A 23,715-nucleotide genomic window follows, 5' to 3' on the forward strand; every position below is an offset into this window, starting at 1 on the left:
TCTATTGTGTTACCTACACAATCGTCTTAACACTTGCAATTTTAAAATTAAAAAATAATTTATTTGCAAAGACCAGAAAGCATTTTGAAATACACGACAATACATTTAATGTTAAATTACTGATATAAAAAAAACAAAGCTAGTATGCATGTTTGGAAATGTGTTAAAATAAAAAGTACAAAAATGTTTTTGCATCCAAGTTTGAAGATACAATTGACAAGCTATCTGATAATTTGATAAACTTTTGACAAAAAAAGGGTTGTACCAGCCCAACCATTAGGTTAAAAAAAGTGTAAATTAAATAAAATTGATAAATAAATAAATAAACCCAACATTGGGTTTGTCCATATTTGATTCACAACCAGATATAAACTCATATCTGGTTATGAATGATGTGCGTGTTCATTTCCAGAGAAAAGTCTCTAAAAATTTGCCTGCCAAATGCCAGTTTTAAAAAGCCAAAAACATGTTTGGAAGAAAAAGACAGAACTTTAAGTAAGCAGAAACGAATTACACAAGGATCATTCAAAAACACCACAATACAAACAAGAGTAGTTTTAGAAAATTTAATCACTATGCTTTACCTGCACTGGGTTGCAGCTGGAACGGCATGCGCTGTATAAAACATATGCCAGAATAGTTGGGGGTCCCTGGTAAAAGGGACTAAGCTGAAGGAAACTGAATGTATAAGCACTATGCAAAAAGTAAGGTGGGCATATTTAAATTTTTCAAGCAAGGCATTTTGAAAAAAAAAACTGGGTTAAATCAGTATTTGACAATTGTATTCACAACCATGCACCAACATGTGATTGAATATATAAAGTATTTAGCTTTTAACACCTTTTACAAGCCACTATAGAGGATTTACACTGACGTCACTTCCCCACATGCAAACACCACATTAAGTGACAAATTATATTTTTAAAAATGACAGCTTTTAATGGCAGCAGCATTAGTATACCACACAGTCATCCCCATAAATTCAATTTAGTTGTACTTGACAGTTTAATAACCAATAATAATTATGAGTAAATTAAAATAAACTTTAATTATTTAAATGAACTGCCCCATTACATGCTCAACTTAATGAAAAAAAAAATGTTTCTGTTTCTCTTTTTAAATTCCATATATAGAAAAGCATCATGATGGTGAAGTGTTTTTCACAGTCAGGTACCTTTATATAATTTAATATAATATAATTTAATATAATCTTAAAAGTTTAAATATGAAGGATATCTGTGCATGACTTTAAAGGAAAAGAATGGCCATTCTTATAATCACTTCATAATATTTTCTTAATTTCTGGAAGCCAAAATAGAAGACAAAAACAAAAGTTTTAAAGGTAGAAGCGTCCATATTCTAACCGCTGACAGTGCAATTAGTGTTGAATATGAATTTGATTAGAACTAAAAACATGGGTAAAAAGTGTAAATAAACCACAAATGAGATGGACACGCGACCGTAAAGTAGAGAGGTTTCGTTAAAGATATTCGTATGACTGTTAATTAATATCTAGACCACTGGAACATAATTAAATGGCATTTTCTGTGTTATATAACATCTGCAGCAATACTACTGACCTTATATAAAGATGTGTTTGGACATTAACATCTGTATGATGAATTATCTAAATACCTGAGGAGATTTCTCTGCATGAAAGATTTCTCCAATAATGTAGGGAATTAAATACAACAGAAATGTGGATGATGGGTGGATGCTTGACAGGGCTCATAACTAAACAACACTGTTAAGGAGGAAGTAGTATGTCCCAAAGATTGCATACTCTTCTGTTACACACTCAAAAGTATATATTTTTCCTTCACAAAAAATACATAATTTTAGGGCGTAGTTTAAGTATGTGAATTGGGATGCAGCAATTATTTAATGTTTGGTAGCAAGGGTGCTCCTGGTGGTTCAGTGGCCCTACACGAAGAGTAACTCTATGTAAAGGGAGGATCAACTCTGCTTAGAAATCCTGTCCAGATGCAAATTTTTGGTCCAAAAAGAGGACATCTCTCTAAAATAATAAATGCATTGTCTCCCTTGTCTTTTTGTGTGCTCATCATTTCACCCTTCTGTCTGCCTTTGAGCTTGACTAAAACTGATAATCCAAGATACGATATCTTCATGAAAACCAACAAAGCTTCCAGCAAAGGCTCCAATAAAACCTGCATGCAGACTCCATTCACGAGCTCGCCTGGCAGTCTGTGGTAACTGTTCTTCTGCTTCTCTTAAAGCTTTAGCTACTTCTTGCTCAAGTTTTTCTCGATATTCCTGCTCTGCTTGCTCTCTTGTTTCACGCTGAATTCTCTCCTTGAGATTTTGCTTTTCTTTCTCGTGTTTTTCTTCCAGGTATTTTATGAAGTTCTGCTGTTGTTCTTCCAAAGCCTTCTCTTTCCTCTTATTCTCTTCTTCAAGCTGTTTCTGCTGTTCCTCCAGGTTTCTCTGCAGCTCTTTTTGTAAACTTTCATCTTTTTCTTTCTTAATATCCTCCTCTTTCTTTTTAAACTCCTCCTCTTTTTTTCTCAGTTCATCTTGCATCTCTTTTTGTTTTGTTTCAGTTTCCTTCTTCATTTGCTCTATTTCTGCTTCATATTTGTCTCTCAGCTCTTCTTCTCTTCTCTTGATTTCCTCTTCTTTCTCTTTCAGGATTCTCTCTTGTTTTTCTCTGATGTTTTTCTCCACCAGTTGAAACATCTCATTGGTGTAGAAACCTCCTCCATTCACTGCCACCATGCGGTCAATCTTCTCCAGCAGTTCAGAGACCTGTGTTTGATCTTTAGTCTTTTTATTATTGAACACATGATATCTGTTTCCACACTGATGGATGAGGTTCTGTAAGCTTCTGTCTCCTTCAATAAAATCTTCAATTCTGGTTCCTCTCAGATCATCTCCTCTGGTGAAGAGCACCATGGTGTACATGCTGGATTGATCACCAAACCTCTCCTGGATCATCTTCACTGCATCTTTCTCTTCTTTGGTGAACCGCCCTAGTGGAATCACCAGCAGAAACACATGTGGTCCTGGTGCTGCCATTGACACACACTTCACAATCGCCTTCATGGTCTCAACATTATCAACTCCAGTGTCAAACAGGCCTGGAGTGTCGATCACGGTTATGCATCTTGTGTTGAATTCGGTGGTGTCTTTCTGACACTCTTTGGTCACTGATTGTGAAGTCAGCACTGATTTAAAAGATTTTCTTTTCAGTATGGTGTTTGCTGATGCACTCTTCCCAACACCTGTCTTTCCCAGCAGCACAATCCTCAGATCATCAGCATGTGTTAAACCTTCAAAAAAAAAAAAAAAAAAAAAAAAGACAACAAGACAAAACAGTTATTGCAATGAAACACTACTACTTAATAGTACTACTCCCTTTGACCCTGCACAATGTCCCAAATATTCAGCAACATTGCTTAAAATATGCATAAATATAGGCACGTACCATAACTGTTTTTCATAATGTTGATAGAAAAATTTACTTGGAAAAGGTTTAAGAGCCTTCAACAATATTGTTTGTATAACTTACTAGCAATGATAGGAAAACATTCTCAGAACATTTATGTAATGTAATGTGTGTATTTTCAGAGCATGTGTATTGTTTATGACCATATACCCAAAGCACTTTACAATCAGGATGAGGATAAAGGTCTATCCACACCACAACAGTGTGCAGCATCCACTTGGATGATGCGACAGCAGCCACAGGACAACAGACCAAGTGTGCTTACAACACCAGCTATTGGAGGAGTGGAGAGACAGTGACAAAGCCAAATCAGTGGATGGGGAGAATTGGGAGGCCATTATGGATACTTCATCAAATAAGGTACCCCCATATCCCAAAGAGTGGCTTTTTGCTACAATGCCTGTCCTTCAGAACCAATGCAAGTTAACACCATCTGTCAATCATGCATGGAGTGTCCATTCTGCCTGGACATTTAAGACATTTCATCACAAACTACTCAGTGTCACCCTGGGGGACCCCTGGCTGGCACAACATTGTCCAGAAATCAAATAGGACCCCTGTGATGTTACATGGTGTACATAGCTACTACTTGGCTTGAAACAATATGTTTACCCCTGTCCATCCGGCAGTGCAATTCTTAAAAGAAGAACATGAAGAAAACTCTTTAATAAGCCTTCATATGACAATCTACTTCACCAGATGCATCTAGTTTACTCCAATTCCCCTGCTCCCAGGTGTCACTGTTTGCATCCATCAAAGCAGCAACAGCACTGCTTCCTTGACAATGCCCACAAAGCATTCCCCTAGCTTAGGCACTCTTTCATCATCCAAAATCCCCAGCATCTTTTTGTCTATGAGGTTGACTCATCCGCCACCAGAGATCCTAAATGATGGCTGGGCTCTATTCTTCACTTCTTCCCGATGGGCTCTATTCTTCACTTGCTTCAGCTACACTACAACCTACCATCCTGGATCACATAAATGCAAAGCAGATGCTCACCCACACCAGTTTTCCTCTGAACACTCCACTGAACCAGAGCTCATCATACTTCCTGCACTGATCTTAAGCCAAAGGTTTCACGCCCACGTTTGGATTTACTAATAATGAAATGAACGTGAGAATGTGCGTTGATCTTGGTCCAAGCCAACTTCATGCCTGGCGTACGTGCATTTCTTGTGTGTGTTTGTTTTATTTCAATTGCCGAATCCGGTCTACCTCTGATAGGAGCACCTTCAATTCACATTCTGTTCAAAGTTTCTCTTTTTGCTTGCTTTTGCCATTGCTTCTTCATTTGGTTTTGCCAAAGTAAAGTCATTAGCATTGTTACGTGTTTATGATGTTAAATAATTAAAGGGATGATACGTAGCAATCAGTGAGTCTATTGATGCTGGTTGAATAAGGAGAAGACACAAACGCTTGATAAGTGAAACAAAAAGTAAGTATTTATTAATGGATAATGTCAAACAATGAATATGAGATGGAAGATAAATGTAATTTTAAATAATTGAATTAAATGAAGAAAAATAAGAGTGTTGCCAAAACAAAGAAATAAATATAACAAAACGAACTAACTAAACCCCAACCCACTAAACTGACTGATCAAAGAAAAATGTAGAAACAAAACCGTAATCTTCAGCATGTAGCTTAACTAAACTTCATAACTCCCAAACATAATTACACATGTGGCAACCCCTCCATTAACTAACTAACAAATAATTATACTAAGCTGCTCACGTTACTAGAATTCTGGTAAAGTACACACTGTTAGCCATTAGCAAAACAAGATCTCAGGTAATCTAATTCTCATAAATATCGTTCAAATTCTCACTATACCTTAACCTGAGCAGCACAAGTTAAACTGATAAATCAATATCAACAAAGAGAAAACTAGAACACAGCACTCGCAAACGAATCAAGTGGAAAAAACAAGTCAACAGTCCGGCCGACACAAGTGAGGAGATTGGCAGGCCAAGCGCTCCTTCAGAACAACGCAAGTGCACCAGTTTTATACTGTCCAATCCTTATTGGCGCGCCGATTGAGTAACAAGGTGATTGACATCTCACTCGACCAATGGTAGCACACCTGAAACAGGATAGCCACAACAACAAGAGAGAGAGAGAGAAGAGAGAAGAGCACAAAGCAGAAAACAACAAAATACCACAAAACATACGTGAAATGTAAAACGTGAAACTAGAACAATGTTCTAGTATAATTTCAACACAAGACTGGGTACATGAGGCCCCAGTTCCCTCAATGAGGCCAGTCACACCATCTTCCTTGAACATCCTCCACTCGGTTTCCCAGAATGAAAATCCTATGTACAATCCTCTCAAAGACAAACCATCTTGGGCACAGCAACCAAATACAAGGCTCTAGACATCCAGGCAGTTAAAGGAACCTCTTATTCCTTTAAGATACTGTTGGACCAGTATGAATATATTTAAATTTCACTACATTTAACTTACATCATTCCTTTACAATAGCAGCTGCTTGACAGTCCCAAAATATATTTAAACTTCTGATACCCAATGACAGAATATTAATTTTCCTTCGGCTTAGTCTTTATTTATCAGGGGTCACCACAGTCGAATGAACCACCAACTATTCTAGTAAATGTTTTACGCAAATCGATGCCCTTCCAGTACTGGGGAACTCCAAACACTATCACGTTCACACACACACACACACACACACACACATTACAAGTGAGTGTAATTCAGTACTGAAAGTGAACTGGAACCGGAGCACCCAGAGGAAACCCATGCCAACACAGGAAGAACTCCACACTAAAATGCCGACTAGCCCAGCGGGGACTCAAACCATCAACCTTCTTGCTGTGAGGCGACAGTGCTAACCACTGAGCCACCGTGCTGCCCTCTTGACAATTTCTCTCTTAGTGTTACTGGACTTCAGTGCTGCATTTGAAACAATCGATCATAATATTCTTCTTGATAGGCTTGAAAATTATGTTGACATTACAGAAACTTCAGCTAGTTCAAAATGCAGCTGCTACAGTGCTTTCTAGAACAAAGAAATATAATCATGTTACTCCAGTTCTTTCATCAGTGCATAGGCTCCCTATTAAATATTGTATCAATTTTCAAACTTCATTGACAACCTACAAATCCCTGAACGGCTTAGCTCCCCAGTATTTAAGGGAGCTCCTGGTGTATTATAGCCACACATGTCCACTATACTAAATTAATTCTGTACAATTGATTATTCCCAGAATATCAAAATCAACTGTAGGCGGTAAATCTTTTTCATGTCTTGCACCTAAACTCTGTACCAGCCTTCCTAGCACAGTTTTGTCCATTTAAAACTAGATTAAAGACACATCTCTCTGCATTAGCATACACATAAGACACAAATGCTTTTAAAATCCAAATCCTCTAAAGGATTGTTAGCCTGCAATTTTTAGGGAAACTGGAGCCGGTAACACTTCCCAAAAGACATTATAGTTTGAACAGCATCTGCGCTTATGTTAGTCTGTTTTATTATTCCCGAAGGTTCCATAATCCTGGACCAGGCCATATGCTGAGCAGCTGCTGTGGTGGCCATGGAGGAGTGGAGAGCAGGAGACTGTACACCAGCCAGTGCCCTCTCCCACCTGCAGCTTCTCCACAGTGGACGCCTAGCTTTCTTCAGCCTCCAGCGCCTAGACTGTAGCTCTGCACATGACATTTTTCCAGAGGAGAAATTGTCGTGCCCAACTGAGCCGGTTTTCTCTCAAGGTTCCTTCATATTTGTCAATTGGTGAAGTTTTTTCCTCGCCGCTGTCGCCACTGGCTTGCATGGTTCGGGACTTGTGGAGCTGGGCATCGATGGATTTGCTCTTCAGTGTTTGGACTTTCAGCAGAGAAAATTAAACCACACTGAACTGAACTGAACTAAACCGAACTTCAACACCGAAAACTGGACTGACAGTGTTTCAATTTACTATAATCTTCTATGTTAAGCTGCTTTGACACAGTAAAAGTGCTATAGAAATAAATTTGAATTTAATTGAATTGACAGAATTAGAAAAGTGTAGTGGCCGGATACAGGGTACAGCACATCTTATATAACTGTAGTGGTAGAAGCACAAAGTAGAATTGAGATTAGTCAAGTCACCAACATCTAAGGCCCCATTCACACTAGTGCGTTTTAGTTTTAAAACGGCGTTGTAGAATGAAAACGATCCGCGTTCACACTCGCGTTTTACCCAGCGTTTCTGAACTGCTCTCCGTCCACACCAAAACGCTGATGTAATAATGTTCGTTTCGTGGGAAGAAGAAGGCAGGGTCGGCGATATCAGGTAAGCACAATTTTTATTTATAATTTTCTGTGTGTGTGTGCGCGTGTCGAGTCTGAAGGTCGACAGGCTCTCTCCTCTCTCGGCTTCTCCTTCTCCTCCCCTTATGAAGGTGTCTCTCCGGCCCAATCACTAGAAAACACAGGTGTTAATAATTATTTATGATTAGACCACTGACCAGCCGCCGGTGTCTCCGCCTGCTCTCCCCCCTTTCTGGGTGTTCGATCACGCCTTCCCCACCACAGCTGAAAACGCACATCACGTGACCCCACACACACACTCTCGGGCAAGCGCTCCAGCATTTCTACCCAGATGAGAGCTGCTTGTCGGACTGCTCATCAAGCATCTCTCGCTGGATCTAATCTCACTATATTTGCTAAACGTGATATTTCATTCATGTTGTTGTCTTTATCTAACGACATAGGCCAATTCCCTGACTTTGGTCATTGGAATCTATTAAGTTACTTGTTCACGGGTAACATGTTTTGGTTAAGCGCAAAGATAAGTTAATGATTAATCCAGGTACATTGACTGATCGCTTGCCTTTATTTCCTACAATGTATAAACTTATTGTATGTTATACTTTTATAATTATCGATTATTAAAACTGATATTCAGCAAAAGAGAGCGTGCGTTTCGTATTTTCACTGAAATTGAAAGGAGACAGTTGTTATCGGCTCCGTTTTGTTATAAATATCCACACAGTGAAGATGACGCTCATATATGCAGCACGACACCTCAACATTTCTGCTGTCTTATAAGTTGCTAATATTAAAAAGAAAATAGGCAGTTCCTTAAATCATGTTTACATTTTATTGTTGAGAAAGTGAAACAACGTAGCCAAGGTGATGTGAATGAAGTTATAAAGTACACTGTTCCCTTTGAAGATTTACCCGTGTCCTCGGTATGTTTTCCATATCAAACTGAGAAGGGGGAGACTGCAGCCTTGATCAAACTTGCGAAGTCTGAACTTACAAGAAGAGGATGCGAGACTGAACTGTATGTGGGCTACTTAATATTGAGGAAAAGCCCCAATCAGATAGGCGAACGTTTGCAGCCCCGCCTCCGTTTTCAGATGTCTCCGTCTTTCCCCATCCACACTGAGACGGAGCAGCAGCGTTTTAGAATGAAAACGGCCTTTCCAGCGTTTTCAAAAAGCTCCGTTTTCGGCGCTCGAGAACTCCGGCGTAATGTGGACGAATGGCGTAACCGTAGCAAAACTTATGCGTTTTCAAACTAAAACGCACTAGTGTAAACGGGGCCTAAGATAGCATGAGTAAGAGTAATAACGGCAAATTATAATTTTGAGTGAACTATCCCTTTCAAACTAAAATCACAGCATATGTTGTACATAAAAGATGTTTCCGTGTCACAGAAGTTAGTTTTCCACTTCCAGTACTGAACTACACTCATTGGTAATATGAAGGATTTGAAATGTCAATGTTAGATGCATTCAAGTCATGTCAAAGGTCATTTTTCTGAAAACCCGAACACTTAAGTCCGATTTATTATTCTGCGTTGAGTGATCACAATACCCCACATCACAAAAGGCATACCTCTGAAATGCAAATAGGCAGTGGGGATTCTAAATTAGTAAATTGTCTTTTTTAGTAGCTCAAATTCATACTCATTTTTGGGGAAAAAAAGGTGGGAACTGGCTAACACTCAACAACTTAAATTATAAAATAAACAAAAGTATCCATCCAGAGCTTCTCTGCAGGACTAGAGATTTGTTAAAGAGCCACAAAACCCCCGTGTTTCAGCATTATGTTTTCACACCTCTAGTTTGGAAAAAGCCAGGAAAGTGGGCGTGTCCTGTTCTGTTTAGGGGAGAGTGTCGGAGGAGAGAAACAGGGAAGGTGCATAAAAATTTGCATAAAAATGCTATTTTCGGTTTGGGCACATGCTGTTTTTCACAGAGGCAAAACAAACACACAGGGCTCTATTTTGACAGTCCATGCGCAAAACGGAAAGCGCAAGGCGCAAACGCATTCAGTTTGTGTTGTCTTTGTGTGTTTGGAGCACGTGGTTTTTTGTTTTGACAGCTGGCCATGTGCTCCTTGTTCGCGTGCTTTTTGTTTCCCCGCCTTAGAGACCTGGGGCCTTATGTACGAAGACTTGCGTGGAAATCCTACTAAAACATTGCGTACGCACAAAGCTGTAAATGTGCGTACGCAGAAAAAATTTCAGATGTATGAAACACTGCGTACGCCGAATCTCACGCATATTCTTTTGTACATCCGAATGAACGTGAAACTGAGCGCAACATGCACGAGCACAAAACCCCTCCCTGCCTCCTCCCCCGTATGAATATGCTAATGACTATGCTAATGGCAAAACCCAACGAAAAAGCAACGGCAAAATCAAACAAAAAGAGAAACTTTGAACAGAATGTGAATTGGAGGTGCTTTCGGAGGTAGAACGGAGAAAAGCGGTGTTATTTGCAAGTTTGTTCTCCGGAATTAACAACAAAAGAAAAAAATAGAGTGGGAGAGTTTAGCTGATGCGGTTAACACAGTTGGGTCTGAACATCGCACTGAGTGCATTTAAAAAAGACATAGTGTGGTTTATATCTGTAAACTGTTGCAGTACCCTTAGCAGTCTCAGTGGCGCACCTCATAAGAAGCATATGATCATATACTGACACGTTCGAGCACAAACTCGGTTCGAATCCAGCGTCTGATGAATTCTTTTTTCTTCTTTTCCCGCTACATATCAGATTTTGCCCACTATTTATCACGAGAAAGACAAGTAGGAATCATTAATAAGTTTGTGCATCATATTTTATTTGCACATTTATTGAATGGAAATGTTTCTGATTCACGCATGCAAATTTATCTTCAGATAGTGTCTTTATAGCAATGTGCGTGCAGTAGATAGCTCAGATTACATTGGGAAAACAGGCGACCGCTGCAAATTGTGCTTTAATGTTTAGCTGGTCAACTGTATGGTATGGAAATCTTACATACCTACTATATGAACCCGTCTCATACAGCTGCCATTGCAAGGATCAGACACTTTGTAGAGAAGAATTTAACACAACTGCCTCTAGGAGTCGCCAATGGAAATAAAACAGACACGCACAAAAAATGTGCGTACGCCTGCCAGAAAGCTGCCGTGAAGGTGCGCACATTCCCACGTTCAGTTCATTGTTAGTAAATCCAAACGTGAGCGATTCTGAGCGTGAAACCTGGCGTACGCAAAGTTTTTGTGCGTACGCAGCGTTGATACATGAGGCCCCTGGTAATCAATTTCTCCCCTATTTAGTCTCCTCTCGTCTCTTGTATTTCGTCAGTCCGTTTTACATCCTCTTGAGGCTTGTACGTGGATCCAATTGTAAGTAATCTGTCTTGTCGTGACCTGTTTCTCCAGACTCCAAGCACCAGCTTGTTTTCGTTTCTTTCTCTCTCTCTCCTTTATTTTGATACTTTGTCCTGTCATCCGGCTCGCTGTGGTTCGGTCTGGCTGCCCCATTCTTGCTACTGAACCTCCATCAAGGGAAAACGCCCAGCAGTACCCGTAAGACTCTTCTTCTCCTGTCCTGGCAGAGCATTTGGTATCGCTCTCTCGCACCCTGGCGGTAATATCCGGAACTCACCTGATCCTGTTCATCTCTCCTTCTGTTGCCCAGTAAAGCCTTGGGAGTGCTCTCCTGCCATCTGGTGGTAGCGCCTGGAACTGCGCCGATTTCTGAGTTCAGCTTTTTTTGAGTTTTGAACTGCCTTTTTGAGGATATTTTGTGTTTTTTTGAGAATAATAAAATTTGTTTCACCTGCTACTGAATCTGTTCTTTTTCTACCCTGACAGAACGGACTGAACCAAATTATGGATTCAGCAGGTGCTCAGCACGTGAGAAACGCAGTGGTGCAACAGGGCATTCTCCTTGGACAGCACACTACACAGTTAAATGCAGCCTCGCAGGAGGTGGAGATGTTAAGGGGCGAAGTAATCGAGCTTAATGCTCAAATTCAGGAGCTTCATGAGAATGCCCGGGATGGCAGACAGGTGGCTATTCCTCATCTTGAAACTGAACCTCATGCCAACAACCCACCGCCCTATGACGGGGATCCTAGTTCTTGCCGGGCATTCCTCTCTCAGTGCTCCCTAGTATTTGCTCTACATCCCCGTCGCTATGTTACAGAAGAGTCAAAGGTGGCGTTTGTAATCCCCCTTCTTAAGGGCAGGGCCCGTGATTGGACTGTTACTGTGGGAAGCTGGGTCACTGAGCATTGCAGTGTCCTTTAAAAGCTCCAGCCCATCAGTAAACCGGGGGATTCTGGTGGGCACTCTCCCTTGTTTCGATACCCCCACATACTGCACCAGTCTCCTGGCCTCAGTCCAGTTCAATGGATTGACTCACTCTTGTCCTGCCTTGCTTGACTCTGGAGCTGAGGGAGACTTTTTGGACAGCACCACGGCCAGATCTTGGGGCATCCCTGCCATTCCTCTCCTTTCTCCCATCACTGTGCGCTCCCTTAATGGGTTTGCCATTACATCTATCACCCACTCTACCCCCTCTGTAAGTTTGATAGTCTCTGTAAATCACCGTGAGGTTATTACTTTTTATTTATTTGACTCCCCGAGTGCTCCAGTAGTATTGGGGCACCCATGGTTAAGTAAACACAACCCTCACATTGATTGGTTAGGGAATTCTGTGTTGTCTTGGAGTCAGTCTTGTCTTGCTGTTTGTCTTGGTCCTGCTCCGTGTCCTGGGGCCTCATGTATAAACGCTGCGTACGCACAAAAACTTTGCGTACGCCAGGTTTCACGCTCAGAATCGCTCACGTTTGGATTTACTAACGATGAACTGAACGTGGGAATGTGCGCAGCTTCACGGCAGCTTTCTGGTTGTCGTACGCACATTTTTTGTGCATGTCTGTTTTATTTCCATTGGCGACTCCTAGAGGCAGTTGTGTTAAATTCTCCTCTACAAAGTGTCTGAGCCTTGCAATGGCTGAGACGGGTTCATCTAGTAGGTATGTAAGGTTTCCATACTATACAGTTGACCAGCTAAACATAAAAGCACAATTTGCAGCAGTCGCCTGTTTTCCCAATGTAATCGGAGCAATCTACCGCACGCACATTGCTATAAAGACACTATCTGAAGATGAATTTGCATGCATAAATCAGAAACATTTCCATTCAATAAATGTGCAAATAAAATATGATGCAGAAACTTATTGATGATTCCTACTTGTCTTTCTCGTGATAAATAGTGGGCAAAATCTGATATGTAGCGGGGAAAAAAAGAAGAAAGAGTTCATCAGACGCTGGATTCGAGCCGAGTTTATGTTCGAACGTGTCAATACATGTTCACATGCGTCTTACGAGGTGCGCCACTGAGACTGCTAAGGGTGCTGCAACATTTTACAGATATAAACCACACTATTTCTTTTATAATGCACTCTCCCACTCTATTTTTTTTCTTTTGTTGTTAATTCCGGAGAACAAACTTGCAAATAACACCACTTTTCTCCGGTCTACCTCTGAAAGCAGCACCTCCATTTCACATTCTGTTCAAAGTTTCTCTTTTTGCTTGATTTTGCCATTGCTTTTTCGTTGGGTTTTGCCATTAGCATAGTCATTAGCATATTCATACAGGGGAGGAGGCAGGGAGGGGTTTTGTGCTCGTGCATGTTGCGCTCAGTTTCACGTTCATTCGGATGTACAACAGAATATGCGTGAGATTCAACGTACGCAGTGTTTCATACATCTGAATTTTTTTATGCGTATGCACATTTACAGCTTTGTGCGTACGCAATGTTTTAGTAAGATTTCCACGCAAGTCTTCGTACATGAGGCCCCTGGTTCTGTGTCTCATGTGTTTCAGATGGAGAGGGTGGATCTCTCTGGAGTTCCGGTGGAATACCACGATCTCCGCCAGGTCTTCAGCAAGTCTCGAGCCACTTCCTTGCCTCTGCACCGGCCATAGGATTGTGCCATCGAACTCCTCCCAGGCACTTCTCTGCCAAAGGGTCGATTGTATTCCTTTTCTGCTCCTGAGAGAGAGGCCATGGACAGGTATATTCGAGAGTCTTTAGAAGCAGACCTCATCCGTCCCTCTGTCTCTCCAGCCGGGGCTTGGTTTTTCTTCTGTAAAAAGAAGGATGGTTCTCTGCACCCTTGTATTGACTTCAGAGGCCTTAATGACATTACTGTTAAGAACAGGTATCCGCTGCCTTTAATGTCTTCTGCCTTTGAGTTATTGCAGGGAGCCAAGGTCTTTACTAAACTAGACCTCCGTAATGCCTATCACCTGATCCGGATACATGAGGGGGATGAGTGGAAGACTGCGTTCAACACACCAACGGGGCATTTTGAATACCAAGTTCTACCCTTCCGGCTCACCAATACCCCTGCAGTCTTCCAGGCCCTGGTGAATGATGTGCTGAGAGACATGGTAAACTGATTTGTCTTTGTGTACCGTGATAATATTCTTATCTTCTCTGAGTTGGAACAGGTACACACTCAGCATGTCCGCCAGGTGCTTCAGCGGCTGCTGGAAAACCAGCTGTATGTCAAAGCGGGGAAGTGCGTGTTCCACAGCAAGTCCGTTTCGTTCCTGGGGCATATTGTCTCGACGGAGGGTATTAAGGCTGATCCCGCTAAGGTAAGGGCCGTTGCCAAGTGGCCAGTCCCTGACTCTCGTAAGGCTCTGCAGCGGTTCCTTGGATTTGCCAACTTCTATAGGCGGTTCATACGGAACTTTAGCTCGGTCGCTGCACCCTTAACGGCTCTCACCTCACCTAAGTTACCGTTTATATGGCACAGTAAGGCACAGGAGGCCTTTGATGTTCTCAAGTCCCGTTTCGTCACTGCTCCTGTCCTTTGTCTTCCAGATCCTAGATGGCAGTTTATCATTGAGGTGGATGCCTCGGAGGTCGGGATAGGCGCGGTCTTGTCTTAGCGTTCCTCTAGGGATGGGAAGGTGCATCCGTGTGCCTTCTTCTCTCACCATCTGAGCCCAGCCGAACAAAACTATGACACTGGTAACAGGAGCTGCTGGCTGTCAGGCTGGCCCTGGGTAAGTAGCGCCACTGGTTGGAAGGGGCGGCACAACTATTCTTGGTCTGGACAGACCACAAAAATCTAAAATATATCCGTTCAGCCAAGAGATTGAGTTCCCATCAGGCCCGATGGGCACTTCTCTTTGGACGCTTTAATTTTTCCCTCTCGTACCGTGCTGTGGTTCGGCTGCCCCATTCTCACTACTGAACCTCCATCAAGGGAAAATGCCCAGCAGTACCCGTGAGGCTCTTCTTCTCCTGACCTGGCTGAGCGTTTGGTATCGCTTTCTCGCCCCCTGGCGGTAATATCCGGAAGTCACCTGATCCTGTTCATCTCTCCTTCTGTTGCCCAGTAAAGCCTTGGGAGCGTTCTCCTGCCATATGGTGGTAGCGCCCGGAGCTGCGCCGATTTCTGAGTTCAGCTTTTGTTGAGTTTTGAATTGCCTTTTTGAGGATATTTTGTGTTTTTTTTTTTTTTTTGAGAAGAATAAAATGTGTTTCACCTGCTAAGAATCCATATCTGCTAATATAAGGACGGGAAAATCCGCTTTGCGCCGTGTTGCATGGTCTAAAAGGGTTGAGTTAATTTTCTTAATGAGTTATAGGTGTGTTTTGAGAATAAGTGATTTTTGCAAACAAATTTCGGGAGGAGCATGCGCAGAAGTTTCAGTATCGAATACGTCATTGACAATTATCCCATTATCTAATCAGTTCTTGAACAAACCGCTATATATATCAAAGCTGTTTTACCAGCAGCATCTCACGACTTTAGCATTGGCACATCCAATCGCTGTAAACTTGTCCAAACAGCAAATTTCCATGAGGATGACACGGCTCCTCCTGCAAACTCCAAGCCGACGTCCACTCGGCAGAGCATATCAACAGAGGCCACGGTCTTAACTTAGACCCGCCATGCCGCCGCTCTTCCAGACACCAGCAACAAACCTGAGCCGCTCCCCAGTTTGGCAACCACCGGCACAGATCAGTCGAGTGCCAGGCCGCTGCTCTACAGGCGAATCGCTACCATCGGCCAATTCGCCATGACAGCGTGAGCACGTCCCCGCTACGGCCTCGTCCATCCCCCACGCATGGAATATTTCCACTTAGTAGCACCCGTAATGCCACTGCTCTAGGCGCACCACATTTAGGAATAACAAGCCTGTCTGCTCGTGAGTGTGACGTAATGTGAAGCGGCTTCCGGGTCCAAGCACTCTATTCAACTGCATGTGGAGACTCACGAAATGGTAATTATAACATTTACAAAGTGATTTATTACTTTCTAAAATCATGATCACAATATATATGTATATGCCTCATACATGATGCAAGTAATTAATTTTTATAAATTGTTAAAATGTTGGTATTTGTTATGCAGCAAGCCCAAAAATGGTTGTGTACACCATGACTTTGTATAAAACTAACTCAACGTGTAATATGAATTAAAATTGATCATAAAAGAATAATTTCTCAAATAACTGCATGGGGAGACTCATGAAATGGTAATTATAATGTTTACAAAGCGATTTAATACTTTCGAAAATCACGATCGCAATACATATGTCCACGCCTCATATCTGATGGCCAGAAAGCGATAAATTTTTATAAATTGTTAAAATTTTGGTATTTGTTATGCAGCAAGCCCAATAATCGTTGTGTAAACCATGACTTTGTATAAAACTAACTTAACGTGTAATATGAATTAAAATTGATCATAAACTAATAATTTCTCAACTAACTACATGGGGAGACTCATGAAATGATAATTATAATGTTTACAAATCGATTTAATACTTTCGAAAATCCCGATCGCAATGTCCACGCCTCATATCTGATGGCCAGAAAGTAATAAATTTTTATAAATTATTAATATTTTGGTATTTGTTATGCAGCAAGCCCAAAATGGTTGTATACACTATGATTTTGTATAAAATAAACTTTATCGTGTGATGAATTAAAAGTAATCATAAACGAATAATTTCTCAACTCAAATGAGTGGTGGCTTGGACCCGGAAACAGAATTACATACGTCACCAACACGTCAACACTTAACAAGCAGACTCTTCCCTCATGCTGCTTGCAGATTAACCAGGTTTGTTCAGGCCCTGATGCAAGTTCCAGCGTGAGGCCACCTTCGCTGATGTCACTAACGCCGGTAGCCCTCCTCTCTTCTCTTTTACTTCCACATGTGATCCTAGGGCCATCAGTAGAGCAAGCACACCTCCGCAAACAGCTTTAGCCCCCAACTTTCTGTCAGGCCCCGACGCAAGTTCCAGCGCGAGGCCGCCTCTGCTGTCGTCACTAACGCCGGCAGCCCCTCCTCTCTTCTCTTTTCCTTCCACCTGTGATCCTAGGGCCATCAATAGCGCAAGCATGCCTCCGCAAACGGCTCTAGTCCCCAACTTTCTTTCAGGCCCCAACGCAAGTTCCAGCGCGAGGCCGCCTCCACTGTTGTCACTAACGCCGGCAGCCCCTCCTCTCTTCTCTTGTCTTTCCACCTGTGATCCTGGGCCATTTATAGATTATAATACTTAGATTTATCATCTAGGTACTTAACATGTATAAAACGTAAATACGTTATTAACGTTAACATAGACGACATATGTATATAAAATAAATTGCTTAATTAAATTTCATAAGTAATTATGAAGTAATAATAACATCAAGCCGATAAGCAATTTCAGCTCAGAAATCATCCAGAATCACATGACTAGCTTACCCCATGTATTTTTTACAGCGATTCAAGTCGCAATTGCACTCAATATAAATCATGGAACTCCATTCCAAACTTCGGCTACTACTCAATGCTCCTTGCACTAATTACTTTCTTTAATGCTACAATTTAAGGTTTCCATAGAAATTAAATGGAAAAGTCAGTGGAAATGCACCATCATTACCCCTTTTTTACTATTTCAACCCCTAAGCCTTTCCTAATTCTTGGTCTTTAACCCCTCCAAGTAGTTCTATTATAAGGTCGCTAGTGCAGTGACAGTTCCTACTGGAGACGTACACCTTATTATGCACCACTGCAAGTGCAGCGACAGCTTCCACTGGAGAAGTACACCTTATTATGCACCACTGAAAGTGCAGTGACAGCTCCTACTGGAAACTTACACCCCACTATCATGCACCATTGCAAGAGCAGTGACCACTCCTACCGGAGACACACACTTTTTATGCACCACCGCTAGTGCAGTGACCGCTCCTACGGGAGACTTACACCGTATAATTATGCACCACTGCAAGCGCAGTTACTGCTCCTACGGGAGAGGTACACTTTATAATTATGCACCACTGCTAGCACAGTGACTGCTCCTACAGGAGACGTACACCTTACAATTATGCACCACTGCAAGCGCAGTAACAGCTTCTACGGGAGACGCACACCCCATTATCATGCACCACTGCAAAAGCAGTGACCCCTCCTACAGGAGACGCACACCCCTTTTTATGCACCACTGCTAATGCAGTGACCGCTCCTACAGGAGACGTACACCCCATAATTACGCATCACCGCAAGTACAGTTACCGCTCCTATGGGAGACGTACACCTCATAATTATGCACCACCGCTAGCGCAGTGACTGCTCCTATGGGAGACACATACCCCTTTTACTATTTACACACCACTGCAAGCGCAGTAACCACTCTTATAAGAGACGCATACCTCATCATACACCACTGTCAGCACATCGACAGCTATTACGGGGACGCATACTTTAACACACACCATTGCTACTGCAGCGACCGCTCCCACAGAAGACGCCCGTCTCCCATGGGAGCAGACACCTTTGCTGGAGACACTCATTATGCACCACTGTCAACACCGCAACCGCTTCCTCCCGAAACACATACCTTATAACTTAACAGCACCCCTCCAAATTTTTAAGATCAGCAAATTTTGGGGGGCTTGCACACTTGTCTGGCTGCTGTCCTGTAACCAAATAGCGTTTTTTAGGGAGCGTTCTGAGGCCGGGCTAGATACTTCACTTGTATCCCAACTCCTCTTTGTTTCCTGATAAGGGGAATAACTCGAGTTGGGGTGTCTCCTCGAGCTCAGAGCCCTCCCCCCGGACAGCACGCCAAATTTGCTTTATACTTAAACGAATGCAAGTGTGAACTCGTGAAGTGATGTTTTGCAAACAAATTTCGGGAGGAGCATGCGCAGAAGTTTCAGTATCGAATATGTCATTGACAATTATCCCATTATCAAATCAGTTCTTGAACAAACCCCTATATATACCAAAGCTGACTTACCTGCAGCATCTCACAACTTTAGCATCCCTCCACCACCTCATCACCTCACCTCTTGCATTGCATTCCCGGGGGAGCGTTCTGAGGCCGGGCTCGGGCTAGATACTTTGCTCGAATCCCAACTCCTCTTTGTTTCCTGATAAGGGGAATAACTCGAGTTGGGGTGTCTCCTCTAGCTCAGAGCCCTCCTCCCAGACAGCACGCCAAATATGCTTTATACTTAAACGAATGCAAGTGTGAACTCGTGAAACCAATCAGAGTCTCATCTCCCATTCCCTTTAAGAGCCAGTTGTGTCACGCCACAAGCGCATTTTCTATTTACATGACGTAAAGTAAGTTCACTTTCGCTTTCGCAGTAGTAGATAGGGAAACCTGTACGCACAGACATCAATTAGCCTATAAATAATTAATTTTGTTTGTTAAGCGCAAATATTTGTTTTAAAGCTATTTCTAAATTCAGTTCTAATTTCCAGCAAACAAATAAATGAACAGTAATAACGAAGTGTGGTCAAAATACTGAGTTATATCCAAATACACCTGCTGTGCCCCATATGGTCTGAAACCTGACAGGTGGACAAATCTAAGCTTGTTTTAATAAAACAAATATAAATATGGATAAAATAAATAATACTGCTAATAATAATAACATTATACAAAAGCAAATTGAATTAACTGAAAAAGCCTCCCGAGATGAAGGATTCAAGGCAGTGGTTTTAAAATTCATGTAGGCTAGACAATAATGTTTTTTAATATTTAAATTCTTTACATTTATATCATATATATATATATATATATATATATATATATATATATATATATATATATATATATATATATATATATATATCCTTATTATATACTAAATATATCCTTAATATTTTAATCCTTTTTTATTTGTAAAGATATTTGCGTATTGCTCTACATCTTGTGTGTATTAGTGTATTAAACAGTGTATAAGCGAGACGCCACTCTGCGCTAGGTTTTAGACCGAGTTTTTTTCTGGTCTAAAGAACAGACTATTACAGTTTCTCAAAATAGCAGCACGCCAAAATACGCCTGCTTTTTTAGACCCGAACGCATATGGGCGCACATTTAAGCGCAAATGCATTTACTATTTAAAAAGCGTGGAGAAACACCTCAAAATGACCCTTGCGCCGAGCTGAAAGTAGCAAATCGTCACGCCTTGCGCCACATAGCACCAGGTGTATGATAGGGCCCACAGACGCAGGGGAGAAAGACAGTAACTATGTTTATATGGACAACACTCAGTAGGTAGCGTAAGAAAGCTGTGTGTGTTATTCCTGTCACAAAATGTGGTGAAAATCTGATTTGATTGTGGTGTTTACATGTTTACACTTGGGAAAGCAGCATTTAAAGCAGATCTTTTAGCCCATAATATTGTAGTGATGTTAATGTACTGTAAACTTCAAATCATTTGACTAAGGTCCATCTTTATACACTGAAAGAGTACTGCTGATGATACCAACTAACTTTGCCATCTGAGTAAACAAACAAAGAGCACTGATCACACATCAAATCTGTAGCGACAGGACAATTAAAACCAAATGGATCCCCGTCTTTATTAAGAGAAGACGAGCAGCAAATCTGGATTTCACCATTTCCAGATGAGAAAAGCTCTCGGGTAAAAGATGTTCCTTAGACACGTATTTCTGTCGCGGGCACTGTAATTCCCGAACTGCACGGGAAAATGAAAACGAAACCTTTACTGCAGCAAATTATAAAAGCAACACTGACGACCCGTATCTCCAAACAATTCTTCTTCTTCCACTTGTTTTGGCAACACAACGTGGCGTCTCTCTGCCATCTGAACACTGTACAGGTAAAAACAGTCTTGGAAGCTATCATGCATATTAATGAAGTTGCACCGCATATACAATAGAACGAGCTGATTGGTTTGAACCAAGTCTTACTCATGAATGAATGCAGCACACTCAGAGACGTCACAAGGTACTCCCAGGTACAGACTTCCAGTCAACACGCTGGAATACATGCAAGTACCTAATTGGCGTGACGCAGCTTCAAAAAATTAGTTTCAAACTGGTAGAACAAACTTGCTCGAAATAATGCAAAAACAACCAATTTTCACTCTTTAGTGAGATATAGGTGTCCTAATAGTGTTTTTAGCAGTGTGGGACACATATACGACTGTCAACAGCTCAAAACATGTGTTTTGGTGTTTCGTGACCCTCATTCAAATACTCATTCCACCAGCCTCACTCAATCATCAAAACTACCAAGCAGACCAATTATAGATCTTGTGCTCTGTGTGGTCATGAAGTTGAAGAGCATGCAATTAGGAAAAGGCTACTCTACACTCAATGCAGAAGTGTAAAGTGGCCTTTAGATAAGCTCGTACCTGCTGCTGATTGAGTTTTCATCATGGATCTCTTCAGTTCCTCTATTTCAGCCTTGTATTTGTTTATTGCCAGCTCTAACTGAGCCTGAAGGAACATGAAAGATGAGTAGAAACTCCCTCTGTTCTCCTGCACCATGTTCTCCACATCCTGCAGCAGATCAGGAATCTGTGATCTGTTCTCCAAAACAAACCATCGAGCTCCTAATGTTTGAATAGAGGTATCAATGTGCGTAAAGTGGCTTCTACTACTAATAAGTTTACTCAGAATGTTTTTCTCTTGCATTATAAGGACTATGACATGTTTGTTTATTCTGGAGCTGAAAATCTTCTGGATCTTCTCCATTTCTGCTTTATCTTCCTCAGTCAGTGGAGCATCAGGAATAATGAAGAGGAAAGCATGAACTCCAGGATCACAGAGAGACACACACTGGTGAGACTGACGCATCACTTCCTCCTCTGAGAGACGACTGAGAGCTGGGAGCTCCAGCACATTGATCTGACGACCATAAAGATCCACAGCTTTACTCACACACTCCTTCTGTGGTAAGGAAGAAAGAAATGTCTTTTTCCCTCTTATAAGTTTTGAAACGGAGGCCTTCAGTCTTCCATCACTTCCACACAGCATCAAGTTCAGCTTCTGCTTTTTGGTGACTCGTACAATTCCTTAACAAACACACCAATTTAATAGGTTATCACAAGATCATAGATGTATTTTTAAATATATAGATTACATTAATTTGGTGTGTTACATAAATGCATACATTACCCTTAGCCTGATCATGCTCTGTTCTTGATTCTGGATTACTGACTGTAATATAAATACATGAATGTGTAATTATCAGTCTCAATTATATGATGCAGGCAATGTCTAGGAAAAAACAAAATGGATTAAATATAATAAATATAATAATTATATACTGCAACTCAGCTAACCTGAAAACCACTGTCATATTTCTAGTTCCTCTGAAATGCCTGTCCTCAAGAGGCTCTGATAGGTCAGCTAACATAATGTGCTGTGATTCGCAGGTTCATGGACACAGCTAAAGCTCACGCTTGCTCTCTAAAATGAAATCTGACAAGTGTCTTTCACATATATTTGGTTATAAGTTCATTCTTGTTTTGGGAAGAAGAAGAAGACAGGGTCGGCTATTCAGGTAAGTAATTATATTTTATTTTTCCACTATTCACACACAGAGCGATTGTGTGTGTGTGTGTGTGCTCTCTTCTCTTCTCCTTAAGAAGGGTGTCTATCGGGCCCAATCACTAGAATAAACAGGTGTTATTTATTATTTCTCCCCCCTCATTGGGTGTTCGCTTATGCTAACCTCTCCACATACCCCCACCACCTGCCTGCAGCCCCCAAACCCACCAGCCAGAAGAAATCAGGTACAGCCATCTGTGCACCCGGCCTGTGGACCACCTTGAAAATAAAAGGCTTTAACGCTAGATACCAACGAGTGATCCCCGTCCAAATTTCCTCCCCAGGAGGTAATAGCGAAAAGTGAGAACGGCCCACCTTATTGCTAAACATTCCTTCTCTATGGTGCTGTACTTAGCCTCACTCTTACTGAGTTTGCGGTTACTGAGTTTGCTGGTCGTTCCACTCCTGCCATCTTCTAGGAGAGAACAGCGCCCAGACCCCGATCGGACGCATCCGTCTGTAAAATAAAGGCGAGAGCAAAGTCAGGAGCATGGAATAGTGGCCCACTGCAAAGTATAGATTGTATCTTCGAGAAGGCCTGTTGACATTGCTCCGACCATTGGACAATATCCAGTCCCTCCTTTTTAGTGAGATCAGTCAAAGAGCTGACGAGGGCTGAATAATTAGGAACAAAACGCCTATAATATCCCGCCAGTCCCAAACACTGTCTCACCTCCTTTTTGGTATTAGGCCTCAGACAGGTTGCAATAGCTGCAGTCTGATCAATTTGAGTCTGCACCTGCCCGTGACCAAAGTGGAAGCCCAGATACCTTACCTCCACTCGCCCAATTGCACACCTTTTCGGGTTGGCCGTTAACCCGGCTCGTGTCATCGCTGACAATACCGCCCTCAGATGTTGCATATGCCGCTGCCAGAAATGACTGAAAATTATGATGTCATTTTAGTAAGCAGCGGCATATGTTGAGTGAGGCCCGAGTATTTTGTCCATCAGACGCTGAAACATAGCCGGTGCCCCAAACAGCGCGAACAGGAATGTCACAAATTTGTATAATCCAAACGGCATTGTGAAGACTGTTTTTTTCAAGGGATATTGGAATTAAGGTTTTGGGGAGTTATTGGAGTTAAATATCCCTTTGTCAAATCCAATGTCAATTAAT

At 41.7% G+C, this 23,715-nt stretch overlaps 1 protein-coding gene across 1 annotated transcript in view; it reads right to left on the reverse strand.

Moving 5' to 3' along the window:
• Positions 1–2,067: 2,067 nt before the first annotated feature.
• The window catches only part of LOC147845388 (GTPase IMAP family member 8-like), a 32,776-nt gene continuing 11,128 nt past the window's right edge, over positions 2,068–23,715 (reverse strand). Inside the window, exons 4-6 of the mRNA XM_087245468.1 lie at positions 22,163–22,204; positions 21,397–22,059; positions 2,068–3,290 (exon numbers count right to left, since the gene is read on the reverse strand). Of these exons, the coding sequence (XP_087101594.1) occupies positions 2,068–3,290; positions 21,397–22,059; positions 22,163–22,204 (1,928 nt within the window). The remainder of the gene's footprint in view (positions 3,291–21,396; positions 22,060–22,162; positions 22,205–23,715) is intronic.

This window comes from Danio rerio, chromosome 3 (assembly GCF_052040795.2).
Source record: "Danio rerio strain M-AB ecotype USA chromosome 3, GRCz13ab, whole genome shotgun sequence".
NCBI lineage: Eukaryota > Metazoa > Chordata > Actinopteri > Cypriniformes > Danionidae > Danio > Danio rerio.